General features: G+C 66.7%; 1 protein-coding gene across 1 annotated transcript; it reads right to left on the reverse strand.

Moving 5' to 3' along the window:
* Positions 1 to 6,124: 6,124 nt before the first annotated feature.
* Positions 6,125 to 9,798, reverse strand: MTFP1 (mitochondrial fission process 1). Its single transcript, XM_068910853.1, has 4 exons — positions 9,485 to 9,798; positions 7,233 to 7,360; positions 6,915 to 7,147; positions 6,125 to 6,525 (listed from the first exon to the last, which is right to left on the reverse strand). Exons 1-4 carry the CDS (start codon positions 9,534 to 9,536, stop codon positions 6,450 to 6,452), a joined length of 489 nt encoding a protein of 162 aa, XP_068766954.1. The 5' UTR covers positions 9,537 to 9,798; the 3' UTR covers positions 6,125 to 6,449.
* Between the last annotated feature and the right edge of the window lie 201 nt (positions 9,799 to 9,999).

Here is a 9,999-nt window from a genome sequence, read left to right on the forward strand (position 1 = left end):
CCAGCCGGGAGCAAGCCCCGACGGCTGGGCGGAGAGCCGCAAAGGAGCGCAGCACGGCCGTCCTGCTGCTGTGCTCCGCTGCCGACGCGTGCCGGGGAGCCAGGGTGGGTGCTCGTGGCTGCCAGGACCGCGACGCTGGCTGGGCCAAGCAACGAGACAAGGGACTACTACTAGTGGACTTGTGCTGCAACCCCGCCAGCTCCCCAGGATGGCAGCAGCATGCTGGTCCTGCTGCTGCCTCCTCTCCAGCGCCGGAGTCAAGCGGCACCCGATCTCCACATCAGGGTAACGTGGAAATGCCCCGCACTGGGCGAACGACCCTGCAAACATCTCTGTGGGCTCAGCAGGCTGCAAGCCCTGTGCTGGCACGATCTGTGCCAGCCTCCCGCTGCCCCTCAGCAAAGCAGCCTGGCATTACCTGCTCCAGGAGCGGGTGGGAAGCGGCAATACCTTTATTAAACCTCTTGGGCAGAGGCGCCAGGGGCACAGTGGTCCGTGAAATCGAGGCAGTTTCCCCAGGGGATTGACCTTGCAAAGTCCTGGCCCTAAACGCTTGCGCCTTGGTGTTATCCCGGCTCGCGCAGGCATGTTTAGTGATGGGCAGGAGCATCCTTCCCGGCTGCTTGGAGAAGGGGAGGCGGATTTGAAACAAGCTTTCCCTGGCCCCACAGTCTCCATTCAGGGAATTGCACTCAGGATGCTACGTGGGGGACTGCAATATCGCAGCTAAAACGGTCTCCGGAGCGGTGCATGAAGGCCACCACGAGTCCCTGGTAACCACAATGGGTTTTGAAGAAATGCCAGCTGGCATTGTCCTTCCCGTGGCACCGGAAACCCGCTGATGGCCTCAGCGGCTGCACGACTGGCATCAGCGTGCTTCGGGCTCTGCTCCTACTGACTTCCTGCGGTTCACGGCTATATTTTAACATACAGGAGATTAAGCAAATCGAAAAAAAAAAACAAAAAAAGTCCACACCCAAGAGTGAAACGTCCCATCAGCCCAGTGCTGACAGCCCTCACCTGGGACTTATTTGCACCTAGTGCCTGGCTGTTTAAAGGCCCCCAGGTGTGGGGGCTAGAGGTTTCCCTCTGCAAGGATGGGGCTTTGCTGGGTTATGCTGGTGTGTGGGGCTGTGCTGGGGGTGGCAGGTGAGTGGGGCTGGGATGGGAACCCTGGTGCCTCCCTCAGTCCCCCTGGGAGAGATGGGTGGTGGCACCCCAGGGGCTGGGTGCAGGAGGGTGGGGGGCACCCTGCATGGGCTCTCCCTGCTGTGCCCAGACCCTGCATGTCCCCAGTCCTCTGGCTGGAGAGAAGCCTTCTGAAAATGACCCTATGCTCTAGTGATGTGAGTTTGGAGCAATGGGACTTGCCTGGGGCTCCCTGTGCCCCCAACCCTCCTTAGGGCCAGTGTTCCTGCAAGGGCCTGCCATGGGTGGGGGAACTGGAGCTGCTCATGTGGCTATCAGAGATGCTGTCCCATCTGCCCTGCTGTGCGAGTGGCTCCAGGCCTATTCCCAACCCCAGCTGGGGCCCTGGTGCTGGAGGGATGCTTGTGGTGTGGCCTGTCTGCTCCCAAGGGTGCTTGGTGCCAGCAGCTGCCCAGGGTGCTGGGGGTGTCTGGGGGCAGTTCAACCCTGCCTTTTGGGCAAGTTGTGGAGCCCTTTGGGCAGTATGACCCCTCCTTATCTGGCTGGGATCTCTGGGCAGCACCCCAGTGTGCTGCCCCTCAGCAGCCTCCTGGGTGCTTGGTGCGCCTCGTGCCATGGCTGCCCACCCACCTCTGTGGGGCTGAGAGGGGCTGCTGCAAACAAAGCATTGCCCAAACCAGCTGCCGCTTGGCAGGCTGGGAAGGTGCAGGCCAGGTGCTCTGCTCTGAGTCCTGGGACATTAGACCTAGGCATCCTTGCTGTGCCTGGGATGTGCTGTTTTGGCCACTGCATGCTCAGCACCTCCTCTTCGTCCTGTTAGCTGAGCTCTTTCCCTCTTGCTGCAGAGACCGTGATGGCTCCAGCTATTTCAGTGTCCTCCCCTCTCATGGCAGTGACTCCTGCAGCATCCTCCAGCATGGAGCCAAGGGCTGCTCCTGTGCCTACCAGTGCCGCAGTACCTGGCCCCCCTCTGGCAGGGGCTCATGCTCACCTCCATTCAGAGGAGCCAAGGATGAACTTCACCCTGAGGCTGCTGGATGGAGAGCACTCAGGTGGGTCTTGCTTTGGGCCACCAGCTCTGGGGACAAGAACCTAGGACTGGGCCAGCCAGGGCCTCCCTGGAGAGGCCAGCTTAGGGGCTGCCTGGCAGCAGCTGATGCTTTCTACTAGTTGGCTCAGTGCTAGAGACCTTTCAGGTGAAAGTGGCCATCCCTGCAGGACCATCACTAGCAGTTGGCCATCCATAGGGTTGTGGATGGTGAAGGTCTTTGAACAGTGGTGGCTGGAGATGGTGCCCATCACATGCTTGACACTGATCAGGCTTTTGGAGGGCAGCTGAGCACTCTTTCCTCCCATCAGCCTGATGGGCAACATGGTCCTTGTGAGCTCCTCAGGAGGAAGAGGAGGACTAGGAAAGGGCTGTAGCCCTGGAGAGCAGGAGGGGAAACCAGAGTACAGGGGACAGAGCTGGCACAGCTCTTGCCCTTTTAGGAGCAAGGGCTCACCTGTGTGGTGGGCCCCAAAATAACATATCTGCAGGTGGGCACCTGTCCTGCAGGGGTTGAAGCAGAGATGCTGGTGGGCTGGGAAGTCTGTCCCACATCCCAGTCCAGAGCTGTAGCATTCAGCCCACCCTCCTGTCTCCTTCAGAGGACCCCAGTGCCATGAAGAAGCCCCCAGTGTTTGCCCCTGGCTCTCCCATCCATGTGGAGGCTCAGGTTGAGTTCAGTCCTCGCATCTCCCTGAAGATCTACGTGGATGAATGCTATGGGACAGGTTCAAAGCATCTGGGCCGTTCCAGGAGGATCTACGTGGTTGTGAACAACCGGGGGTCAGTACCTGTGCAGAGAGGGGCATACTGAATGGGGATGGGGGTAGGGATGGGGTGAGCAGGCTGTGACCAACTGTTCCCCTTGCTGCAGGGTTCAGACACCCCCAGGCAGGGCCATGGCTCTGCCCCTTGGTCTGCTGTGTCCTGTGAGAGCGTCTGCTCCCACCTCTGCTGGGGCAGGATGTCTGGGGGCAGAGCCTGGAGCCAGCCCTGCAGATGTCCTTGTGTTGCACCCCAATCTTTGGTGTCCTCTTCAGGTGTCTGCATGGCCAGAAGTTGGGGAGTGTTATTTGGCACCGGAGAGAGGAGTCTGCCCTCCAGTTCACCGTCCCGGCCTTCACACTGAGTGATGAGCCCAAAGAAGAGGTGAGGTCGGGGGGGTGGGGGTAGGGGGACTCAGTGTTGGGGGGGGAGGCCCTGCTGGGGTGCTCTAGGGGGTCCCAAAGTGCTGTTCCTCCTGCTTCCCTCCCCTGGCTGTTCCTGCTCCCTGCAGGGGTGGGAAAGGTAGGTCTAAGAGGAAGGACATGGAGGTGCATGGGAAGAGCATGAAGCAGAAGGTCCCCAAAGAAAGCTGCAGCTCAAAGCAAGGCTCGGGTTTAGCTAACCAAGGCTCTGCATGACCCATCCCACCTTCTGCACGAGTGATGTGGTGCTTGGCCAGGCCCTATGCTGGCTCTGAGGACAGCCTGGGTGTCTCAGCAGGTCTACCTGCACTGCCTGCTTGCTGCCTGGGGCACCCGGACTGCCCGGAGACGCGGCCAGAAATCCTGTTACTACAGCGATGCCTCTGCCAGGTAAGCCCTGCCCACTCTCAACGCCTGAGCAAGTACCAGAGCACCCAGGAGTGCTTTGGGAGCAGGCACCAAGAAATTGGGCTCCCTTCTGGGACTAAAGGACCCATCCAGGGAACAAGCCTCCCATCTTGCTTTCAACACAGCCTCTTCCCTGCACAGTAGCTGGGCAGCATGACCACAGGTCCCTCTAGGTGCAGACAAACTGGGAAGATGCTCTCTGGAGCCCTTGGCTGGCCTTTCCCAAGAGGGAAAGATCCCTCTTAGGTGGCTGGGATACCTGCCAGCCTTGCACTGCACGGGTCCTGGGGGTGGAGGATGTGGCACGAGGCTCCTTAGCTTCCCCCCTTCCCCTTGCAGCTGGCACAATGCAGAGGACCCTTCCCGGAGTGCCCTGTGTGACTGCTGTGACACCCACTGCCCTGCTGCTGATGCCCTCCCTGGAGAGCTGCCAGGTACCTGCCCTGGGCTGTCACCTCTGGTGCTTTGTGTGGGCACCCCCTTCCTGGGGGCTCTTGGTTTATGGCTCCTGGTGGCTTCTCCATGGTGATAACTTTCTCGGCCAAGGCTAGCTGAGACCCTGCAAGGCTCTGGGCAGTTGGGCTTTCTGCCAAGCTACAGTGGGGTGATTTGGGGGCCCAAATCTGGGTATAGCCTCCCAGACAGGGAGCAGGTCCCTGAAGACCTGTGCAGGCCTAGCTTGCTGCTGTGCCCCCCCCCCCCGCCCCAATTGGAGGGTGCTCTCTCCCTCTGGGAGCCCCAGGCTGTTAGGAGGGAGCATCTCTTGCATGCTTGGGCTAGGGGTCTTTGGGCCACACCATGCTGCTGCAGCAGGGGCCAGGGACATGATCGGAGTTGTAAGGGCCATGTCCTTGCTGCAGAGTTCCCAGGAGAGGGGATGTTCCACCAGAAGATGGTTGGGCCTCTGCTAGTACAGAAGGAGACCCCATGGTATGAAGGTGCGTGGACAGACCTTGCTCTGCTGAGACTTGGGGCTGGATGGCCTTGCACCTCTGCAGTCCCCATATCCTGCTGACCTGGTTTGGAGGAGTCTGGAGCTCTGGCTCTTGGTGCCATGATGGCCTCCAAGCCCGGGAGCAAACAAGGAGCAAGCACTTGCTTCCTCCCAAGACCAGGAGTCTGAGCAGTGCAACTTCATCCTCCTTGGTGCAATCCCCAAAACCTCTCTTCTTCCTCCAGCACCGTGCCGCACAGTGAAGAGACTCCTGCTGACCAGTATAGCATTTGTGGGCAGTGCTCTTGTGGCAGCTGGCCTCACGGGAGGCCTCCTTCTCCTGGGCTTGGCTGTGTGCCGCTTGCACAGGCGCAGCAGGCGGCCCCGGATGCTGAAGACGAGGAGGCAGTATCCTTACCATGCCGAGCTGCAGACTGTGGTGGGGGCCCTTGTTGTCTCTGAAGGGTCGGAGACACAGCAGGAGTCCAACATAGATTATTCCAGCCTGAAGCATGGCACAGTTTGAGATCAGATGCACTTGTTCCTCCTCAATACAAGTCATTTTTCTCTAAAGCTTGTCCTGCATCTCCTCCTGCCTTCTAGGAAGGAGTAAGCACCCAGGGGCTAGAGGGAAAGGTGGTTTGCAGCCTCACCCAGGGGTTAAGCATGACTGATATTTCCCTAGAACACTGGGCTCTGGTGGCATGCCTCCAGCCTGTGATGCATGGCCCAAAAGTGGATGCTGTAGGAACTGGTGGCTCCAGCTGGAGCAGTGCTGGGACCAGCCTGCTCTGGAGAACCAGGATCATGGGAGGCAGCACCTCAGCTGGTCAGAGGTGCTGGCAGATCCTAGGCCATAGTCCCCCAAGTCTTCCTGTAAGCCTGCTAAAAAGGGTTGAGGAAGGTAGGGGCATCCCTGGTGGCTGTGGGCCACTGTGGGGGGTGAGGGGGGTGGTCCCAGCTGGGGCTGGGTCTAAGAAAAGTGTGTGCAGGGTCCCACCACTGAGTGTTTGGGTCCCAGGCTGGGACATCTGGCCCCTTGTGAAAGGACACTGCATGGGGACCTCCTGTTGCTGCAGAGGGAGATGCAGGGGTCTGGCTCTCCCAGGCTGCGACTGGTGCATGCCACAAGCTGTGGCCAGGAGGAAGGTGGAGGGACCAGAGCTGATGGTGGCTGTTGCAGCATGGCCAGCTGGATGCATCCATGCAGAAGGAGTCATGTGCCCAGAGCTGGGGTTGGCCCAGGGTCCAGCATGCAGCAGCTCCTCTCCATCGCTTGTGTTTCCTAAGGGCTGAGGCTTGTGCCTTCAGCTTGGGGCTGTGGACACAGGCAGCAGGTCCTGCCAGCTCTGGCAGCACTTCAGTGCCCTAAACACCACAGAGAGAGCTGGAGCAGGGTCTGATCTGAAATGGTTTATTAGGACCAGCCTATGAGGGGAGAGTCAATCGGTGCCAGCAGAGCGGACCTGTCTGCTGCGGCCGCTCTGGGGCCGTGACCTGAGGATGGTTTCACAGTGAACGGATTTCAGCAGCCTAAATCATCAAAGTGCCTTGGTTTCCTACCGTTCCCAGAGACGGGCCGGCTCTGCTGGGAGCCCTGGCGCTGCTGGCTCGGCGCAGGCCCTGCTGGGGTGCCCTCAATGCGCCCAGGGCTGGCGGGGCTGTGCCAGCACGTCGCGGCCCCTCCAGACACCGCTAGCCCCTCAAGCCGCTCCAAGGTGGCTCAGGACGAGGCCGGGGGCTCTCCCTCCGAGCCGTAGAGCTTGCGGATGCTGGAGTCCATGAGGAAATCCACGGTCCTGCGGGAGGGAGAGGAGGGTGAGTTGGGTCCCGTGGCAGGCCTGGGAGCTGCCCCTGTTCGCTGGCATCTGTCCCATACCAAAAAGGGCCTTAGTGTGACCTCTGCTCTGCTCTCCCCTGGTGATACACCTCTCTCAGCCCAACTGCTCCAGACTTTTGGCAGTAGGACATGTCCTGGCCAGACCTGGAGCCTTTTCCTCCCCAGGCACCATCACAGCGGTGACAAACCCCCACCGCCCCGTGACACGCCGCAGGTCACCGAGACCGGACGCTGGGGCATGCTGAGACGGGTCCCTCCGCAGCAGAAACGCTCCGTCCTTCGTGCCCTGCCGGGCCGGGAAGGGGGCCGGGCCGGGGTCTGAGCGTGGGCGGGGGCAGCAGCGCTGACCTGTCGATGGGTTTGATGATGAAGGGGATGGCGGAGAGCCCCAGCGCCGTGGTCGTCCACTTGCGGACGGGGAGCGGCCAGCGGGTCAGCGAGCCCAGGAGGTGCAGGGAGGCGGCGCAGATGCGGTTGATGGTGAAGCCGGGGATGGCCACGGAGGCCAGGCTTTGCCACACGAAGGTGTCCACCACGGCCACCCCCACCCGCGTCGTCTTCGCGGGGTGGCGCGCGTGGGCCTGCGGCGGGGGGGAGCACAGAGAGGTGGGAGGGGGCCGAGGCGGGGGGCCGCGGCCGCCGAGGCGCAGGGCGAGGGCCACTCACCACCGCCGCTTTCTTGCCCTTGTCGATGGCGTCCGCCGTCACGTAGGCCGTCGCCAGGCCGTAGCTGGCCCAGACCAGCGACACGGGCACGATGGCGCGGAAGGACTCGCCCACCTCGTTGGCGTAACCTGGGGGGCGGCCGGGTCAGGGGGCCCGCGGCGCCCCCCCGGTGGGGCGGGTGGGGGGCCACGCACCTCCGACCGCCCCCCCCCCCCCCGGCAGCCCCCAGGCACAATTGGGGCTGGATCGAGCACCCCCCACCCCGGCCCCCCCCAGGCACAGCTGGGGCCGGACCGAGCCCCCCCCCCAGCCCCCCCCAGGCACAGTGGGGGCCGGACCGAGCCCCCCCCCGGCCCCCAGGCACAGCTGGGGCCGGACCGAGCCCCCCCCCCAGCCCCCCCCAGGCACAGCTGGGGCCGGACCGAGCCCCCCCTCGGCCCCCCCCCCGGGCACAGCTGGGGCCGGACCGAGCCCCCCCTCGGCCCCCCCCCAGGCACAGCTGGGGCCGGACCGAGCCCCCCCCCCGGCCCCCAGGCACAGCTGGGGCAGGACCGAGCCCCCCCTCGGCCCCCCCCCAGGCACAGCTGGGGCCGGACCGAGCCCCCCCCCCGGCCCCCAGGCACAGCTGGGGCAGGACCGAGCCCCCCCCCGGCCCCCCCCAGGCACAGCTGGGGCAGGACCGAGCCCCCCCCCGGCCCCCCCCAGGCACAGTGGGGGCCGGACCGAGCCCCCCCCCGGCCCCCAGGCACAGCTGGGGCCGGACCGAGCCCCCCCCCCAGCCCCCCCCAGGCACAGCTGGGGCAGGACCAAGCCCCCCCTCGGCCCCCCCCCCGGGCACAGCTGGGGCCGGACCGAGCCCCCCCTCGGCCCCCCCCAGGCACAGCTGGGGCCGGACCGAGCCCCCCCCCGGCCCCCAGGCACAGCTGGGGCAGGACCGAGCCCCCCCTCGGCCCCACCCCAGGCACAGCTGGGGCCGGACCGAGCCCCCCCCCCGGCCCCCAGGCACAGCTGGGGCAGGACCGAGCCCCCCCTCGGCCCCCCCCCAGGCACAGCTGGGGCAGGACCGAGCCCCCCCTCGGCCCCCCCCCAGGCACAGCTGGGGCCGGACCGAGCCCCCCCCCCCGGCCCCCCCCAGGCACAGCTGGGGTCGGACCGAGCCCCCCCCCCGGCTCCCCCCAGGCACAGCTGGGGCCGGACCGAGCCCCCCCTCGGCCCCCCCCCCAGGCACAGCTGGGGCCGGACCGAGCCCCCCCTCGGCCCCCCCCCAGGCACAGCTGGGGCCGGACCGAGCCCCCCCCCGGCCCCCCCCAGGCACAGCTGGGGCCGGACCGAGCCCCCCCCCCCGGCCCCCAGGCACAGCTGGGGCAGGACCGAGCCCCCCTCGGCCCCCCCCCAGGCACAGCTGGGGCCGGACCGAGCCCCCCCCCCGGCCCCCAGGCACAGCTGGGGCAGGACCGAGCCCCCCCTCGGCCCCCCCCAGGCACAGCTGGGGCCAGACCGAGCCCCCCCTCGGCCCCCCCCAGGCACAGCTGGGGCCGGACCGAGCCCCCCCTCGGCCCCCCCCCAGGCACAGCTGGGGCCGGACCGAGCCCCCCCCCCCGGCCCCCCCCAGGCACAGCTGGGGCCGGACCGAGCCCCCCCCCCCGGCTCCCCCCAGGCACAGCTGGGGCCGGACCGAGCCCCCCCTCGGCCCCCCCCCAGGCACAGCTGGGGCCGGACCGAGCCCCCCCCCCCGGCCCCCCCCCAGGCACAGCTGGGGCAGGACCGAGCCCCCCCTCGGCCCCCCCCCAGGCACAGCTGGGGCCGGACCGAGCCCCCCCCCCGGCCCCCAGGCACAGCTGGGGCAGGACCGAGCCCCCCCTCGGCCCCCCCCCAGGCACAGCTGGGGCCGGACCGAGCCCCCCCTCGGCCCCCCCCCAGGCACAGCTGGGGCCGGACCGAGCCCCCCCCCCGGCCCCCAGGCACAGCTGGGGCAGGACCGAGCCCCCCCTCGGCCCCCCCCAGGCACAGCTGGGGCCAGACCGAGCCCCCCCCCCGGCCCCCCCAGGCACAGCTGGGGCAGGACCGAGCCCCCCCCTCGGCCCCCCCCCGGCACAGCTGGGGCAGGACCGAGCCCCCCCTCGGCCCCCCCCCCCAGGCACAGCTGGGGTCGGACCGAGCCCCCCCCCCGGCCCCCCCCAGGCACAGCTGGGGCCGGACCGAGCCCCCTGCCGCCTCCCCCCCCCCCGGCGGCCGGTGCCCGCCGCGCTCACCCAGGTAGCGGACCCACGTGTCCCGGTAGAGGTCGGGCTCCGCCGCCCCCATGGCGCCCTGCCGCCGTCCCAGCGCCGCGCCGCCAGCCCCGCCCGGGGAGCGTCGGCCAAGTCCGCCCCGCCCGGCCCCGCCCCGCCCGCTGCCCGGCCCCGCCCTGCCGCTCTTCGCGCGCCGCGCAGGCGGGAACTGGCAGACTCTCCCCGGACGCGGAGTTTTTTTTTTTTTTTTTTTTTGGGGGGGGGGGGTGGTCTTCGCTGCTCTTCCGCCCCATACAAAGATGGCGGCGGGGGAGGGCCAGGTGCTGGCAGCCACGTGACCCAACGGAGCCTGCGCAGTATGCACATGTACGTAGGGGGCGGTGCCGGGCTTGGATCCGCGCCAATGGCCGCGCCACGGGGATGCCGACGCGATGGTTGCGTCCGGGGGGGGGGGGGGGTCACGTGGGGGCATCGGGGGAGGTGGGACACGGCGGGGGCTGGCTCTTATGGGGCTGGGGGCACAGCAGGGGCCGTTA

This window comes from Struthio camelus, chromosome 17, assembly GCF_040807025.1.
Source record: "Struthio camelus isolate bStrCam1 chromosome 17, bStrCam1.hap1, whole genome shotgun sequence".
NCBI classification, from domain to species: domain Eukaryota; kingdom Metazoa; phylum Chordata; class Aves; order Struthioniformes; family Struthionidae; genus Struthio; species Struthio camelus.